Consider the following 19,589-nt stretch of genomic DNA (forward strand, 5'->3'; position numbering starts at 1 on the left):
AAAAGTTCTAGTCCGACTACAAGAATACAGTTTACCCTAAGGACAAGAATATTAAATTTTAAGATCACCTAATGCCTAGGTTGTGATAATGTGTTCTTATTGTTTTGTTGAGATATGGGGTGAATCATAACTAATATGGCTTAACGTTTAAGCTTAAGACGTGTTGGAAAAACCCCTTCTCACCACTCCCACAACGGCAGACGGTGTAACCCTACCCATACAAGATCACTTGATCCTAGCCTGGGTTTTCAATATAAAAGCAAACGTGCTAACTTTAGGCCCAGTCATTTCTCAGAAAGCGTGACATAGTGAAGGGTGTGATCTTGTGATTTTTTTCAAAATATCTCTACAATCAGTATCTTTAACGGTAGGCCATTTTTTGTTGCTCAAAAGTTTACTTATGTTTCTTTATTAGTAAGATATAAATCACACCCTTGAGGATTTTGTTTATTAATTGTGTAATCTATTTCTTTTAGCAATTAGTATTCACACTAATTGTACTTAATAATTAATTTGTTTGTTGTTTTCTTATGGTTAAAAAATAAATTATGCACAACATTCAAATAGGCACATTTGTAAAATAGACAAATTCATCACTACAAAAAATGTTTATAAATATTTTATCTAACCTTTATATAACACTAAAGACGTCATAAGCGTTTATGTCCAAAGACCCTTGAAATATACTTTGAACCCACAAGGCTGATGTAGAAGACGTCGCTAATTTGCTAAAGTTAACTACATTTTTTCGTACACTTTTTTGTAGTTAGAGGGGGGGGGGGGGGGGGGAACTGAAAGTAAAATACAATATTTGTAAAACATGTAGCGTGCTAAAGAAAGTTCTCAACACTAGGAACCTGTGCCTTAGATACAGACGGGTTTTTAGAAAAGAAACGAAACAATTTATATTTGCCAAAAAAGTTTTTCTTAATTTGTATCTGACAGTTTATAAACTTTGACCTGATTTCTATAAATTAATATGTTTACTTTTTGTATTTAAGGCTACGTAAATACAATGGGTCAAATGAGCTAACTTATGACATCAGGTCAATAATATAGGCTTGTAAGGCCGTATAGGACGATGATTCACCACAAAACATTTTTTTAAATATAGTTTAGTATATAATAATATTAGTAAACATATTACCTATTTTAATAATTGGTATAACAAAATAACCTATAAAAACATAATTTAAAAAAAACGTTCTATTATTTCTCGTGGTTTCTATCTATTTACTATTCTACATATTGATGACGGTAATCTTCTTGGTTCCTGTTTGTAAATTTAGAGAGATCAAACACGGGTTCGTAGCCCCAGTTTTTCCAACCAGTTATTTCGTATGGTGGGCCACGATGTAATGTCCCATTTGCCACCTTTGATTTCAATGTTTAATCCAACCCTGAACCTAGCCCTAATTTTTAAATAATTTTAATCAATACTGAAACTGAACCAAAAAAAAAGCATTACTGAAGAAATCAATGTTGTCATTCAACTGCAACTCATATAAGCTAATGATTTTCTATAAGTTGAAAGATAATAGAACTAATGTGTATTTCTCATAAATAAGGTTCAGCAGTTCTTATAAAACGTACCAGATAAACATTTTTTCTTTCTCAATATTCGTTATATATATATATATATATATATATATATATATATATATATATATATATATATATATATATATATATATATATATATATATATATATAAAGATCTATCAATTAATGAAACAGTTTTACTACAGTTTTCTTGAAACAAAATTCTAAAGGAAGTGTTTAATATTAACAGCTGCTTAACATTGATCCTTGGGCATTAGCTACACTTATTTTTGGTGGCCTATTTGTACTATTGATTGTTTATATAAAGGACCACACAGTATCAACACAAGCGATATTCTATCATAACCATTGGTAGTTGGGGTAGGATTTATTACAAGGGTTAGTAGTAAGAAAAATGTCACTTGGCTTTAACTACCACAAAAGCCCGGGTCGACTACTACTGTAAATTCAATTTATTCTACTTACACCTAGACGATATAATAAATTTAAGTAACTTAGTTTTTAGCCTAATCTATTGTAATTCTTAACTCTCCATTATTTCATAGGCTAAATAATTAAAATACAACTAATGGCCTGTACAAATACTAAGTAGTTTTAAAAATTCTTTCAACATTTATAATTGGTCACTAGAAAGATGCGCAACGGAAAAAAAAAGTGCAACGAAAAAAAAAGCGCAAACAGAAAAAAGCGCACAGAAAAAAGCGCACACAGAAAAATGCACAAAAATAAATTTAAGCACAAAGACTTTATATGGACTAGATGACACATTTATGCATTGATTGTTAGGGCTGCTGTGAGAGGGTCGTGTTTGACATGACGGGATCTACTAAAATTTAAAGAATACCACTACCTTGAGCATTCACATCACAAAGATACAGGCGATAATCGCTTGACACAATGCCTACTATTTTCTTGTTCAATATTTATTTAACTAATATTCTCGTTTAAATAAATATAAAACTATACTTGATATCGGCATTACACGGAGTATCTGTTACCTACCTATATAAATTTACTGGTTGGTAGGTGGGTAAGTGGGTTGGTGGATTGGTAGTTTGTAAGGTGTGTCCGTGGGTAAATGTGTGGGTGGGTAGTTAGGTAGGTGGTTGGGTGTTTTTGTAGATGGTATAGATTATGCACATTTCCATTTTGCTAGCTTAAAAGTGTTACAAAACTCGAACTTTTAAACTGGTTTGGATTAAGGTTAGTTCATTGAGCCAATTGATCTCTACATTAAATAGTTAATCAGTTTAATAATGTAGACGCCATTTGAGTAGGTCTAAACCATAGCCTGATGTTATAATAAAACTTTTCTCTTTGTTTCGTTGTAAAAAAAAAAGTTATGGAATGTTTTTGAAGGTCTTTTTCTGAAAATGTTTACCGGACGAATGCAAAGTGATATTAATAACCATAGCTTTTCTGTTATATAGGCTACATGCTGCCAGTATGCTGTTCAGTACATGCTTTGGTTGGGTGACGCTAACCTTGTCATATAAAAACAAATAGCATGTAATTGAGTTAGTTCAGAGTGAGTTTTTATACTTGCTCAACACACTTATTAGGCTGTCGCAAGAGATGTAACATATATCAATGAATTTTCATTTTTCTGTCTGCACTTTATTCTATATGTAATTTTTCTGTGTGCGCATTTTTCTGTTTGCGCTTTTCTTCTGTGTGTGCATTATTTGGTGCACTCTTTTCTGGTTGCGCATTGTTCTGTTTGCGAATTTGTTCTTCATGCGCCTTTTTCCGTTGCGCAATTTTTTGCGCTTTTTTCCGTTGCGCTTTTTTCCGTTGCTCGTCTATTATTTTTTGGGTAATGTTGCTATTTAGACTAAATCTAATGCAATTAAAAAGCATATTCTAATAAGAAATCTAGCAAACTACATAAGGCATTCTATTTTTTGAGCTAAGTTATAGGCTATGTTGTTGATCTTGCAAGGGTAGTTAAGAAGGGTAATCCGTAGTATAGCAGTAATTAATAAATTAATATGTCAGGTAATAGAATTTGTCTAGCCTCGCCGGATCCCGCTGAGATTTGTTATATGTAAGTGGTTTATTGTTTTATGTAAAATCTATTAATAGTTTTAAATTATAACTCTACTACCCGCCATCCCTTGGATAACTGTGGGTTTCGGGGGTCATCCATAAAAAAACAACGCGTCCGTCACTTATCGTAACAAAAAACCAGACCCCACATTCAAAAAGACGTTTTTTTATCTTTTAAAAACACCGATTTCTGCTGAGCATGGGTCTGACCACACTATCCCTTCATATGCTGACGTCACATGTCACCTTTTAAAAGTTATATTAATTTTAATGACACCGACTTTAAAATTTAGCCTTCATTCTCCAAAGCAAATTTTAAAATGCTTTTCTGGTATATCTAGCCCTGGCCACATATAGTATTTTTATATAACGTGAAAACCCGCCATTTTGCTCGTGGTAAACATTTTTAATAGTAATTCTAAGAAGGTCTCTGGCATTTGGCCTAAAAATGGTCGGAAGTCATGCGTCCGGTTCGGACGCCATATTGTTGTTAGCAACCGACTACGCCTCCAAGTTAGCTAGTAATCCTACTGTATCTAGATCTAGAACCTAGATAGATAAATCCCATGCATTCTCAAATCAGATGATCATTGAAGCTCAACAAATATTTATATAAAATAATTAAGGCCTGAAATAGATTCTAGATCTAGAATTTAATAGAGAAATGTTTTGTATAATAAGATAAAAAGAACTGTTAAAACATTGATAATAGTGTTGAAATGTAATAAAAAATAGAAAACGGACGTATTGTTAAAGTTATAGCCGACAGAAAATTAGCTTTAGAACGCGTTAAGCATTGGAATGGGATAACAATCTTCGATAGAACCGCCATTGTTGTTTTAAAAAGTAAACAAAACATAAGACGTCACTATTCTTCGTAAGTAAAGTCATTGTTTAGAACTTTTAAAATTAATGTATCTACCAATGAATAAATCAATAAATTAATTAACTTCTTTCAATAAATTTGTGATTTACAGTCTCTCTGAAAAAAAAATTTTTTCTCTACCTACATACTATTTTACAGCTCTACAAATAGTGCAGATTCTCTCCAGTAGCCAATCAGACAAACAAATAAATATTCAAGCGTAAACAAACTTGAGCTTTAGTAGTATACTAGACTACCCGTCATCCCTTGGATAAATGTGGGTTTGTGGGGTCATCCATAAAAAACATCACGTCTGTCACTTATCGACACAAAAAACCAGACCCTACATTTAAAAAGATGATTTTTATCTTATAAAAACACCGATTTCGGACTATCCCTTCATATACTGACGTGACAGGTGACCTACACAACTCTATTTCACCTGCCCAGTGTCCCGCCAAGTCTCAGACAACATGTTTTTATCGTTTAGAAAACGATTCCAGCCAAGCATGTGTCTGACCACAATATCCCTTCATATGCTTAGGACAAAGTAACATATGAACTCTACTTCACCTGCCCTGTATCCCGCCAAGTTCAGATAGGCAAATTTATCATTCGCATGTAAAAAAAAAATAAAAAATTGAAAATTTTTTTTTTACATCGACGTATTGGTCTAGAACCCGTGCCACCCGCATGAATGCCGATTACACTAACAACTTAGCCATTTAACTCGTGACGTCACTGATGTTTTTTTATAGTATACTTTAATACTTTGAGTCTCCTTATGCAACTTGATTTACGCGCATAGATCTAGATCTAAGTCTAGTAGTAGTAACTTTCAAATTAAATTTTATCTTAAAATTAGCCAATTACATAGCTAAACAAAGATTTATATAAAATAATGAAGGTCTGAAATTATCTAGATCCTGATAGAATTATCTAGATCTAGATTCTAGGACTCGTTTGCTTAAGTATTGTGTCTAGTTTTTGCGTAACTCTTGCTAAATCTAGATCTAAACATTAGACCTATTCTAGCTAGATAGATCTAGATCTAGTTAGATAAAATCACAAAGATTTATATCAAATATTTAAGGACTAAAAATGTATTATGATTATAAAATGGATTGTATTTTTATCTAATTAATGTTTGGTTTGTATTTAATTAATCTTTGGTTTGACCTAGATTCTAGATCTAGATCTATAAATAACTTTCTTGGCCACCTGATATTTAGATCTTTAAATAATTAGATAACTTTCTTGGACAGATTGTAGAGCTAGAGAAATTTATTGTAAAACTAAATGAAAAAGACATCTGAAAATTTATATAAGTGTTGGAACGTAATAAAAACAGCAAAAGGACATATTGTTAAAGTTATGGCCGAAAGAAAATTAGCTTTAGAACGCGTTAAACTTTTCAATGGGCCACAAAGTCTTTTAAAATTTTTAAATTAATGTGGTTAATCTACGAATGAATAAATCAATAAAATAATTAACGTCTTTAAATTAATTTGTGATTAACAGTCTGTCTGGAAACAAAAATTGTTCTCTACCAACATACTATTTTACAGCTCTCCACCTAGCGCCGATTCTCTCCAAACAAATAAACAAACAAAAAAAAAACAAATAAATATTCAGACATGTAAACAAACTTGAGTTTTAGTAGTATACTAGACTACCCGTTATCTAGTTAGATAACTGTTGGTTTCGGGGGGTCATCCATAAATAACATCACGTCTGCTAGCATTTATCATCCCAAAATAACCAGACCCCACATTCAAAAAGACGTTTTTTATATTTTGAAAACTCTACTAAACTCTACTTCACATGTCCAGTGCCCCGCCAAGTCTCAGACATGTTTGTATTTAAAAAAAAACCATTCCGGCCGAGCATGGCTCTGACCACACTATCCCTTCATATGCTGAGAACATAGAAACAGGTGAACTCTACTTCACCTGCCCTGTGCCCCGCGAGGTCCTGATAGTCAATCTTATCATTCACATATAGGTCTTAAGAAAAAATAATTGAAATCATTGTTGTAAAAAGAAATTTTTTTTTTTTACTATTACTAAAGTCATTGTTCTAAACTTTTATAATTAATGTGGTTAATCTACCAATGAATATATCGATAAATTAATTAACTTCTTTAAATTAGTTTGTAATTATCAGTGTGTTTAAGAAAGAACAATATTTACCACCCAAAATCCTATTTTACAGCTCTACACATAATGCAGATTCTTTCCAATAACAAATCAGAAAAACAAACAAACAAAAAAAAATTAGTTATCAAAGGTCACTATTCAGTCAAAGTTAAGACATTGTCCTAAAACTTTAAAATTAATGTGGTTAATCTACCTATGAATAAATCAATAAATTAATTAACGTCTTTAAATAAATGTCTGATTAACAGTCTGTCTGCAAACAAAAATTGTTCTCTACCTACATACTATTTTACAGCCCCCCCCCCCCCATATAGAGCAGTTTCCTTACAGTACCAAATCAGACAAACAAACAAACAAATAAATATTCAAACATGTAAACAAACTTGAGTTTTTGTAGTATATAGATAGATAGATAAAGAAAGTAGAATCTAGAACGTTATGCAAAAAATAAGTGGCTTTTGAAGCATCTCGACATTTTATATTTACAGAGTCAGCAAAGCGCACTTTCGCATCACGACTATATTGTCTGTGTGTGCGTGTGTGTATGTACGTATCAATTAACTGGATAAATTTTGATTTATAAGTAGAAGGGTGATTTTCTTTCAGCAAACGGAACTGATATTTTATTATACTTCCAATAGAACAAGAGACTTTGAGAACCGTCTCAATTTTTTATTGTAGAGTATATGTTCCAGGTAACTAGGAATTTAATGTGAATTTTGATTAGTGTGAAAATCGTCATTTGTACAACACCCCTTCCAATTAGTCCATAACATAACTACCTAATCAGAAAGGCCTATTTTTTATAAAGAGACAGCATCAGTAAAACTATGTGTCATGTGACCCTTATCCATATGTCCTGCGACATAATGACTGCAGTCAGTTGGACTTCGACAAACGACCCCCGATAATAGGTATCCCTTCTTTTAAAAGCCCAAGATAATACGACCCCGTCAATACTCTTGCCCCGTTCAATCTTTTGTCTTATATACGAGTTACATTTTATGTCTATATTTCCTAAAATTCATTACAAATTATTTTTCTCCAAGGTCTTTGTTCAGTTAAATGTAAATGACTTTAACGCAACTTATTCTTTAAAATACAATACAAGGAAAAAATAATACCCTTGTCAGAGCTAGATTGACATAGGAATGCTAATCGTCGTGAATCTAGGCCAAACAAAGCTAGGTGGACAAGGATGCCCACGTTATCAAACAGTTGTCCTCCATGGCGCACCTAACTCGGTGACCACACCATAGCTAAGGTGTGTCCATTGGTACTAGGTTGTTTCGTGGGTGTCCGCTGTTTCTAACCTAAATTCATCAGAGATTGTGGGCCCCTTGTGACGACAAATAACTACTCTATTTGAGAAGTTCAGCTAATGATAAAGAAGATTAAAGAGAAAAATTAAATAGGGATAGATAGCTCTTTTATGTTGATATGCTCAGGAATAAATGGATATCAGGAAGGAGAAATGTAACTTCCAAACTACGCATGTGAAAATTAATGTGTTTGGTTTGCTTATGAACAAATGTTTACAACACACATTGACAGTCTTCTTGCCAAAGGACAAACTGAAATGTTGAGTTAATAAGAAAAACACACATTTAACCGTTTAAAAAAGTGTTGAGACTTAGAAGATGGAGATGATGGGGCCATGCTAAATCACAACAGAGGTGTACACCACAGGGCAAGAGAAACAACATTATATATATATATATATATATATATATATATATATATATATATATATATGTATATATATATATATATATGTATATATATATATATATATATATATATATATATATATATATATATATATATATATATATATATATAAATAAATGTGTGTGTGTGTATGTGTGGAGAGAGAAAGAAACATAAAGATACCCTTATTTCGTTATGTATCCTTATAATTACAAAATAGCCTTAGCCTAATTTTCTTTTGATTTAGCAATGTTCTGTGTTTCAGGTGAAGTCTTAAAGGCGTTTGGATCTACTGACTCAGTTAACACTATGTCTGGAAAGCTGCTCTATGTAGCATTTGCTGTTTTCACTTCAGTTTATTCTCAATCGGATGGTAAGATTGTAAATAGTTGCATTTTCTATAAACATTATTCATATTTTAAAGAAAATCGGTTTAATTAAGACAGTCAAATACAACTGAGTGTAGAATAGTTTTAAGAAATGTGATTCCCACTCGACCAAACAGTGTCAAAGTTATTTAAATAGTAGTGTATTATTATATATTTAAAGAAAATAATTTATTTTCTACATTTTAAAGCATTACCTAGACTACCCGTTATTTTTGGATAACTGTGGGCTTCGCGGGTCATCCATAATGACGTCACGTTTATTTAACGATTTTTATCTTTCCCCTCCCCTCCCTACAATCACACATTGTCATAAAATGCTAGACCCAACATTCAAAAAGACGTCACACCTCAGACATGTTTTTGTCTTTTAAAAACACCGATTTTGACTGAGCGTGGGTTTGACCACAATATCCCTTCTTATGCTGACGTCACAAGTGAACTCCGATTTTGGCTGAGCATGGGTCTGACCACATTTTGATGTCAAATAGCATCATTATCGGGTCTTGACTCACGTGCCGTATTCCAGAGAAGCTGGTCGGTGCTCGAAATTTCGCTCAACCCTTTCGCCAACTTGGATGTCAGATTGCATTGTCTTCAAGTCTTGACCCACGTGCCAACTTTGAAACGAATCTGTCAGTTAAAAGTGTCCGAAATTTCGCTCGCCCGTTTCGATCTATGACGACAGATAGACTGACGACAAGTTAAAAAAAAAGCTAGTAAAAACCGAGCACTTTGGTAAGATCTTGTTCCATCTCTAAGCTCCAGAGGGTGTCCACAAAAATGATTTATGTATTAGACTCTAGAAAACTGATAGCGAGACCGTAAAGAAGACGTTTATTAAAATTACACATCATACATTCTTATATATTTCACTTCAACTTTTCAGTGCGCTTGCCACCCAATGTGATAGTTCCTGACAGTCCAAAAGTTATATATAAAAATAATAAAGCTGATTTTAGTTTACCATGTCAAGCAGAGGGAATGCCAGAGCCCAGGTATTTATATGTTTTATATTTTATGGAGGTCATAACAATCCTCAGCAACTTGTACACGATCTATTATAGAAGGATGATACTTCACTGTTTTTATCCATAGAACTTAGTAGAGTATTTGTACTTAGTGCCAAAACAAAATAAGTCTTGTATGTTAGCTCATGCAGTGGTGTACAGATTAATCTGTTTGGGCCTACGGTGTTAAATATATATCAACATATAACATCAATATATATATATATATATATATATATATATATATATATATATATATATATATATATATATATATGTGTGTGTGTGTGTGTGTGTGCTTGATTAAAGTTTGAATTAATGATCTTAAAGTTATAAACATTAAATTGTGGGTGAATAAGAGGAGACATCATACTAACCCTCCTCTTACCCACCCCCATCGCACTCCTTTTCCAAAAAATAACAACGAATAATATCCCTGTCATGATGGCAAAGTCTACATGAAAAGTTGTATTCCTATATGTGTTACACAATTAAGTGTCGAGTACGTGTGTTAATACATACATGTCATAAGATAATAAAAAGCATGTTTTGTTGGTATTCAACTTAGCACACTATAACGTTAATTAGCTTTAACGTAGTCCTATATTAAAAATCAATTTTTCTTCTTCAGTTATGAGTGGTTGAGAGGCGGGATACCTCTTATAGTAAGTCCTCAGATCACATTTGATTCAGTAAAAGGGGACATAACCTTCACTGATTTTACAACCAGAGAAGAAGGTGTTTTTACATGTGTGGCAAGGTCAATGTTTGGCTCAACAATAGTCAAAAGTTTTGCTCCTACATACACATTAAAGCAGTCTCGTAAGTTTATTGTAACAACAGTTAGGTGCACTTTTATTTTAATGATTTGCTAAAGAAGACAGATATTTGAAATAGTATGGGATGTTATCGCTTTCGGTTATTTACATTTACCAGGGGTAGATGAGTTCAAAACAAACGCCACCAGCTCTGTAGTAGCTGATGAGTACTCCTACATCAAGCTAGAATGTGCTAACAAAGGAGAAGCTGTTGGTGAAGAAATAAGTTACGACTGGTATGATTTTGGTGGATCTAAAATTAAAATAGATGATCGTCAGTTTATTGACCAAAACGGTTAGTATTAATTAAACATATGCTAAAGTTTGTTTGTTCAAAAGGACTTGTTTTATATGTTGGGTGATATGTGCAAAAGAACAAATAATGGAAGCAAGTGAAAAATTAAATTTAAAACTATTTAAAATGTTTTATATAAATTTTAAAATTATGTTAATATCCTTGCCGTCTGAGTTATATAAATATATTTTTTTGGATATAAATAAGATTAGAAGATATGTTGTGTGCAGGGTTTACAGACAGCTCTAAAATTGTGCTTTGGTAGACATTTTAAAACTATGTAACAGTGCTATAGCCCTGCAACACAATGAAATACAGTTGGATTATGTTAAAATATTTACTTGACCAATTTTTTTTTTCTGATCGCTAGGACGCATGCATTTTGCGTACGTCACGACAGCAGACGGCTATGTAAAACAGTACAAGTGTGGTATTTCAGCCACTGGGTTGTCATATGTTCAGCTTAGTGCAGTGGTTATACTTTCTATCAAAACTCTTGCATGTAAGTTTTTTTTTTTCAGTAATATGATAGTTTGGGGTCAAGGGATGTATTTGATGCGGGATGATGATCTGAAAGTCTAAGCCCGTCAATTGAAATGTTGTTCTAGTTTTGAAGTGCAGTATACAGTTAGTATGTTTTGTTAACCGTTAACATCTTTTTTTTGGTTCGAAGCAGATTAGGAATTAGTACTATTAAAAATATTTAAATAAACATTTTTTACTTTTTTGTCAACCAGTGGCTTAATATTTGATTCGTTTTTTTTTGTTGTTGAGGAAACTGTATCTTAAGGAAGTGTTTAACAACCCAAAGCAAAACTCCTATGTGCGTCAATTAAAATACTCTATTCCACTAAATTTTGAGAATCAGCAATTACCCAGTAAATTGACAATTTTCACTTCCAATTAAAAACAAACAACTCTTAAAAGTATTAAGTAGGTTTACATATGTGAACACACTGACAAGCCGTTATGGGAAACAAGTTCGTCGCACAACGTATAAGACGAACAAACAGAAACGATATACAAAACACACGACTAAATAAAACAAAGGTTCGTTAACTCTAAAACGAGATTAATACTATCTACATTATTTACATAAACTACAGGCTATTCCAAATACTAACAAAAACTAGTACACACAGCTAATGCACAGTAGCTTTAGGATTACAGTCCTAATCTACACTGAACTTGAAAACGTAACGTACTGGACTGAGTCGATTATACACGTTCTCACACACCTTATATACACGTACAAAAACAGGTACAACCTGAAGTATAATGACATGTCACTCCCATTTATCCGTTTCACGTGTTCAGAGCAATGTTAATAAGATTTATTCTACCTATCTTCCCACCGGCAGTGGACAATATATGATCACATCTTTGTACGACTATAATTTGGATAAATTATATAGGAGAAAAAATGATTTATTTTTATTTTTCGTGTATGAAAAACTTAAAGAAAAATAAAGTGAGAAATACATTACTTACTTCCAGCGCCAACTGCCATTGCTCCACAAGTGCAGTACACAAACTCACACACCAAGTTTTTGAGATTTTCGACAGCTACACTGGAATGTTTTTTCTCAGGATAGTATGTGTATATTACATTTTAATTTTTGATACTAAACAAAATTTTCCTAACTATGTCAGATGAGCATTAGTTAATAAACATGCTTTTAATTAATTACTGAAATTTCAGTGAGTTTATTAGTTTACTTGTTTTGTTCTAAGAATTCTATTATTTCGATCATATTAGCTACTAGATATTAATTCTTCAAACCAGGTTAAAAATAAGTTATGTTATATATTACCAGTGACAACCAATACCCGAATGTTCCTGTGACCAAATGGTATTTCGATGACGGCAACGAGATCAAAGCAACCGGCAGATATTCATTTTCATCAGATCATCGTCGTCTTATCATCTATAATGTAGATGAACCAGATGAGAAAAATTATTACTGCCAAGCACAAAATACGAGAGGAACATCTAACAAAGAGGCTGTGTTTCTTGATATTACTTGTTAGTTACATTCTATTTACACATATAGGTTAAACTAATTTTTATATTGCTTTGGAAATGTTGAGTTAAATAGCAGTCTGCATTCAAAGCAAAATGAACGAAAAATGTTAAAAGAATTTTCTAAATTGTACTTAAAAATTTTGGACAGCCTCACCAATCTTTTACCCAAACGGAGCACCAGTTGACCAAACTATGTCAGAAGGTAAAGATGCCGTGTTTAACTGTAATGCCAGGTCAGCACGTGGTGAAACGGAGCCTGATCCGCCTGTGTGGTACATTAATGGACAACAAGTTGGATCACAAACAGGTAACTATTGTGTAGACAGGTAACTATTGTGTAGAAAAGTAACTATTGTGTAGACAGGTAACTATTGTGTAAACAGGTAACTATTGTGTACATCACAGAATGTGTTGTATTTTCTTGGATTTTATACTTGGCAACAATCTATATATATAATTCTCTTCTGGGAGACGCTAGAAAACAAGCTGTAAACGCGCTCCCTACCACCCCCACCCCTACATTGTCTGGTGAGCTGTGGTTCACTCTAAATATTTACATTAATCATAGAGCCGGGTTTAGTGACGGCTATTAGGGGCAGATAATTTAGTTTGAAACGATTTTAAACGTAAGGGGGGGGGGGGGGTAACAAAGTGGAGTTTACTTTAACGGGGGGGGGGGGTAGGAGGGGGGGGTATCGTCCTTAACGAGCTACTTATAGTGTTTTAAAGAAATATTTTCAGTGGCAGCGTTGGTAGTGACGAATTCACAAATTATGAATAACTGAAAAGTAGAAAAAACAACAACTAAATAGCGGCGTATGATATGCCGCGGGTCGGCTCGTAAATAATAATTATACACAGTAGATTATAAAATATAGCATCAGCTGCTTTCTATTGTCCTTTAAATTCTTGCATCGTAAACTCTTGAACAACAAATTAATTTGTCATGGGAATTCAGTGTTTCTCTTTCAATACACTACAGCGTTTACTCTCTGGCGTTCAACAAACGGTCTTTGAATTTGAACAAGTTCGCAAAGATTTACTCGCATTATATTACAATATAACTGAGGTTAAGTGAAAAGATATTTAAACGTTGCTGTTATTTATTTGCTATTTTGTTAGTTATTTATATATTTGTTCTTTATTTCAGACAAGACGAAATTTGTATTTAGGGAAGGGAACAAAAAGTTGACCATAAAATCTTTAAAGAAAGCTACAGACATCATGTGCATTCAGTGTTCTGTTTCTAACCCAGTTGGTACTACATGGGCCGATGGATGCTTAAATGTGCTCTGTAAGATATTATTTGAGTTTCAACTATCCTTATATCTTTTACTTTCTGTATATATATATATATATATATATATATATATATATATATATATATATATATATATATATATATGTAATTTCACAAGATATATGCTCCCCTGTTTGGTTATAAGGTCACTTCGGTGCAATTCGTAGATACATTTATAATATAAGCGGGCTGGTAGTGTGTCAGTCCTTCCTTCCTTCCGTCATCGCTATAGATTTTGGAACCATAAAAGTAAACATCGCACTAATTTTTTTTTACTTATTTTTTTAAATTAATTAATTCAACTTTTTTTTTGTTATTTTTGCAAGGGAGGTAATTTAAAAATAAATTTAACTCATCACTAATTTAAGTTAATTTTTTTTTTATTACTACCGCATTGATTATTTTATGTTAAAGTTCATAATTAAAATAGAAAAATGTTAAGATTATTTATATCATTTTCAAATTAGTCTATGATTTCTCAAAATCACTATTTTTTGTTTTTGTTTTTCGGTGTTATTAAAATATATGGTGAAATTTTAGAGTTATAGTATAGAGAATGCTGGAAAAGCTCTCTCTGGGCGCGGAAGCCTGTGAAAACGTGTTTTTAATATTCAACTCACTCTCAATAATTTAAGTTACTTTTTTTTTATTACTACCGCATTGATTACTATATGTTAAGGCTCATAAGTAAAATAGAAAAATGTTGAGATTATTTATATTATTTTCTAATTAATCTATGATCTCTCAAAATCACTATTTTTTGTTTTTGTTTTTCGGTGTAAACAGATGGTGAATTTTAGAATTATAATATAGAGAATGCTGGAAAGGCTCTCTCCGGGCGCCTTTTCGTGGTGATTCTAACTACATTGCTAATGTGTTTTCTTAGAACCATAAAAGTAAACACCACTTGCCGTACATTTATTTGCATCGCATTGTTTTATTGTAATTTATGGAGTAGGATCTATTTATGTGACTTAAATTTTTTATGCTGGACAGGCTCTCTTTAGACGCTGAAGCCTAGAAAAGCGTGTTGTTCGGTGGTGATTCTAATGTTGTGGTTGTGTTGTGGTTGTGTTGTGTTGTGGTTGTGTTGTGTTGTGGTTGTGTTGTGGTTGTGTTGTGTTGTGTTGTGGTTGTGTTGTGGTTGTGTTGTGGTGTGTTGTGGTTGTGTTGTGGTTGTGTTGTGGTTGTGTTGTGGTTGTGTTGTGGTTGTGTTGTGGTTGTGTTGTGGTTGTGTTGTGGTTGTGTTGTGGTTGTGTTGTGGTTGTGTTGTGGTTGTGTTGTGGTTGTGTTGTGGTTGTGTTGTGGTTGTGTTGTGGTTGTGTTGTGGTTGTGTTGTGGTTGTGTTGTGGTTGTGTTGTGGTTGTGTTGTGGTTGTGGTTGTGGTTGTGCTGTGGTTGTGTTGTGATTGTGTTGTGTTTTTGTGTGGTTTTTTTGTGGTTGTGTTCCTAAGTTGGTACATTTAAAAAAGATTTACCATGTCGGAGCACGTGTATGCAGCTAGTTTACATATATTCGTATCGTGTCAGTTCTAGAAAGTCAAAGGTCCATAACAAAAATACCAATATATTTATTTTGTGTCCTGACAGTGCCCATTATAATTTTGTACCAGCCACCATCCACACAGAACATTTATTATGGGGATACAATAGACCTCACTGTGACTGCTGTAACGGATCCATCTCAAATCTCACATACAGGTATGTTTTGTTGTTAGGCAATTTGTTAGTCTGTTATTTTAGGATCATTTGGTTTATTTTTTAGTTAGTATGTTCAATAATTATATTCTGTTTTTGAATTGTTTTGAGGGATGTTTCCTTGATTAAATTAATTGAATATTCAATAACAATGCCATTCTACGTTTATTTATTTTAATTTTTAAGTTCACACCTAAAAGATAAGTCGTGTCAGGTCTATCATTGATTACAATTATTCCACTGATCAGGTGGAAGCACAACAACGTGGAGTCCCTCAACCCTCCACCATTTGTTATCTACAATCCAACAACGAGAGAGGCCTACATCAACACAAACAATCTAAACATTGAGCAGTACGAATCTGTAAGGGGGACCTACATCATCAATGTGACGCATAACTTTGATTACAGTGTGGTAGAAGTGAATGTTGTACTCAAGGAAAAACCAGATGAAAGTGGTGAGTGATACGTTTCGTTTCGTTTCGTATATATATATATAGATATATATATATATATATATATATATATATATATATATATATATATATATATATATATATATATATATATATATATATATATATATATATATATATATATATAAAGTATGATGTGGGGTGCAAATCGAAAGTTTGAGGGAGGGTTCAAATCAAAAGTTTGAGGGGGGGGGGGTGCAAATCGAAAGCTTGAGGGGGGGGATGCAAATCGAAAGTTTGTCCCCGGGTAAAGATTGGAACCTCCCCTTGAGACGATCCTAGCTACGCCACTGGGCCTACATATCTTTTTAATGTCTGACGTATAATTAGTCATAATAGAGAAAAATTTACCGCCTAAAATCGTTATCTGAGTATGCTTTTTCCGGTGTCTTATGTTTTATTTGTACTATTTGTTTTGACTTGATTTAATATTTTTGTTTACATTAGGCGTCCATGCATTTTTGTCGAATCCAGCGACGTATTCGCTAAATTCATAATTATTAAAATAAATTATAAATAACTTTAACTGTTACAAGCTTTCAAATGCACAGGTATAAAAACAAAATAAAGAAATGTTTTCATTTATCATCAATCGTTCTGGATGAAATAACACCATTTAATTTTTTAAAAATATTTACTTTATTATTCCATTAACATTCTGTATTTATTAGAAATATGAGCTTTTTTTCTTCTAACTATTTTAATTGAAACACATGCATTTCGCACTTTGGAGATCAAATATTGCGAAGTATACGTTTATGTTACCTACCTATCCTGATGCAGAACGACAAATTACCTAGTATAGTAACAGATTGTTTTCTGCTTTAACACAGGACCCGGAGAAAATGTTGCCGCAGGTGTTGGTACAGGAACAGTTCTAATCCTGCTCTGTCTGGCACTTGTGGGAAGTATCCAGATTTGGTCTACAGCCTGAGAGTCGGTGACCTACAACCAGATTTGGGGATTACATATCTGTGCTGTATTTTACATTAATCATAGTGATAGAGAAAGTTTTATGTTATTGTAATTTACACTAGCATTATTCACAATGTAGCGTAGTATGACTACAACAGCTTTGAAAATACCATTATATTTTGAAACATTATTTACATTTGATTTTTATAAGTCAATTAAAATATTTTTATAATTAAGTCTTAAGTTATTACTTCATAAAGTCTATATTTGTACGTCAAGTAAAGAATTACGCAATTTTACTAAATTACTTGTACTCTACATCATGGTGCCTGGTAAAAAGTGGATATATTAATAAAGCAAACGCTTAGCAACTAAAATCAATTTGAATACGCACATGGTATGAAACTGTGATGACCATCAGAAAGCAGTACGTGACCACCAATATTATTCTTCCTTTTGTATAGTGCTGAGGACAGGAGTAAGTCAAATGACACCACATTAGGCACTTTTCATACATCCTTGTCTGGCCTACAGATGACGATAATTACTTCTGAGCGGGTCAAAAGATTATTTGTTTTGTTTTTATTTTGCGAATGTTCAGCATGATAGTAGTTCATGTTTTTGGTATTGATTTTTCCTTCCTGTCAACGGGGTTTCAAAGTGACCGGCCGAAGGTTTTAAATTCTTTCTACCTAAATATTGATTGGAAAATTTTCCGTTCATATGAGGAATGTAGTTTGTTTATTCATCTCATAAGTTTGAGTGTGTTGATTGTGTACGCAAATGGCTGCGGGCTGTGAAGGATACGTTATCTCTACCGTAGTTTTGTACAAGTTATTTTTTATTGTTTAGCAAATGTTTTTTGCTATGTTTGCTACTGGTGAATATATTTAACCCTTTGCTTATCTTGGTAAGACTGCGATTACTTTAATGATAACAACCGATTTTAGAGTTTTAGATTCTAGAAGTAGTATTGATAGTAGTTAGAATTTTACTCGAGTCCTTAGAACGCAGGTATCATTAGAAGCTCATATTAGTATGTAAACATTTTCTAAACCACGTGTATAAATTTATGTATCTTTCGCATTTTATTCATATTTTCTTTTTTCATCTTTTTCACCCTTTATTCAGTTTACGGGTTTAACTTGGCTGGGTGTTAGTTGGTTATTTTGGTTCCTACATTTGATGCGTTTGTTTGATGATTTGCTTGCTTACTGTGTTTATTTGGTGTATGTTTTTTAGTTGTTTTTTTGGGAGGGCTTTTGGAGTGGTTTAAATTTTTTGGTACAAACTTTACGTAAAATTGATTCTCTTTTATTTTTTATCTAATGTGGACGTATCATATCCCTTACGATAGTTGTAGACACACAATGGGTAAGTTTGTATTTTAAAATTAGTTCTACGAATATTCGATTCAAACATTTTTAAAAGAACAAAATAAAACTTTACATTATTAAATACTAGACATGTACTGATGTGAGGAAAAGTAACAATAGTGCTCTAGACAAAAGGGTTTGAGAACCTATTACTGTGTTAACAAAACCCACACCAGTTTAGATTTGTCATCTAGTGTTAGAGTTGTTATAAGATGATAGAAGAAAACGTTGTACTTAGTGTTAGTACTAAATACACATTAAGTGTTCTAATGAGAGTACAAGTATTTTAATTAGAAAGAGTCCATTAGACTGACGAGGTCACCAGATGGTTGACTCAGGCTGTACACCATACCAGGACTGGCTAACACAGGATCAGAGACGTCACCAATAAGACATTCCAGTTTACAGGAACACCGCCTGTGTATGCTAAGAACAATTGGTGTGTTGAATGAACCGGTTACGTGACTAGCCGAATATGTTGTACTGGATTGTAAACGATTCGTTGTGTCTATTTTTGGCCTGAATTGTATTGTGACATTTTAAAGGAACGTTTGTTAAAACTGCCTGTTACTATTGGATGTCGACAGATGTGTACAAAGGGTGAAGCTGTACTCTCTGTCTATCAGTTACATTATTGTACACAGCAGTGGGGGGGGGGGGGGGGGGGGGCGGGGGTACATATGTCCCCGGGCGCCGAACTTGGGGGGCGCCAAAATAGGTTGGAAAAACTAATTGAAAGTTTGAGGGGGGGGGGGTGCAAATTGCAAATTGAAAGGTTGTTCCCGAGGGGGTGCCAAATCTAAAGTTTGTACCCGGGCGCCGGGAAGGTTGCTACGCCTCTGGTACACAGCAACATTAGGGCGACTTCCTGGACCTACAAATGAGGCTATGCATTAAATGATGTACTTTCAAAATAGTTTATTTACTCATTCCAAAGCAATAAAT

General features: G+C 33.2%; 1 protein-coding gene across 1 annotated transcript; it reads left to right on the plus strand.

Annotated features, from left to right (window-relative positions):
* Nucleotides 1-300: 300 nt before the first annotated feature.
* On the plus strand, nt 301-17,409 carry LOC131948898 (neural cell adhesion molecule L1-like). Its single transcript, XM_059310618.1, has 13 exons — nt 301-367; nt 8,612-8,719; nt 9,622-9,730; nt 10,374-10,564; nt 10,679-10,855; nt 11,226-11,357; nt 12,353-12,449; nt 12,673-12,881; nt 13,030-13,188; nt 14,032-14,175; nt 15,771-15,881; nt 16,127-16,335; nt 17,187-17,409. The coding sequence occupies exons 2-12, from the start codon at nt 8,656-8,658 to the stop codon at nt 16,219-16,221; spliced, it is 1,488 nt and encodes a 495-aa protein (XP_059166601.1). The 5' UTR covers nt 301-367; nt 8,612-8,655; the 3' UTR covers nt 16,222-16,335; nt 17,187-17,409.
* The last annotated feature ends 2,180 nt before the right edge of the window (nt 17,410-19,589 follow it).

Source organism: Physella acuta, unplaced genomic scaffold, assembly GCF_028476545.2.
Source record: "Physella acuta isolate Inbredline_101_S28 unplaced genomic scaffold, ASM2847654v3 ptg000664l, whole genome shotgun sequence".
Taxonomy (NCBI): domain Eukaryota; kingdom Metazoa; phylum Mollusca; class Gastropoda; family Physidae; genus Physella; species Physella acuta.

Coding starts and splice junctions, on each gene's coding strand:
- LOC131948898 (XM_059310618.1), top strand. CDS start 8,656: ATGTCTGGAAAGCTGCTCTATGTAGCATTTGCTGTTTTCACTTCAGTT. Junction 10,565..10,678: donor ATACACATTAAAGCAGTCTC/GTAAGTTTATTG, acceptor TACATTTACCAG/GGGTAGATGAGTTCAAAACA. Junction 10,856..11,225: donor TCAGTTTATTGACCAAAACG/GTTAGTATTAAT, acceptor TCTGATCGCTAG/GACGCATGCATTTTGCGTAC.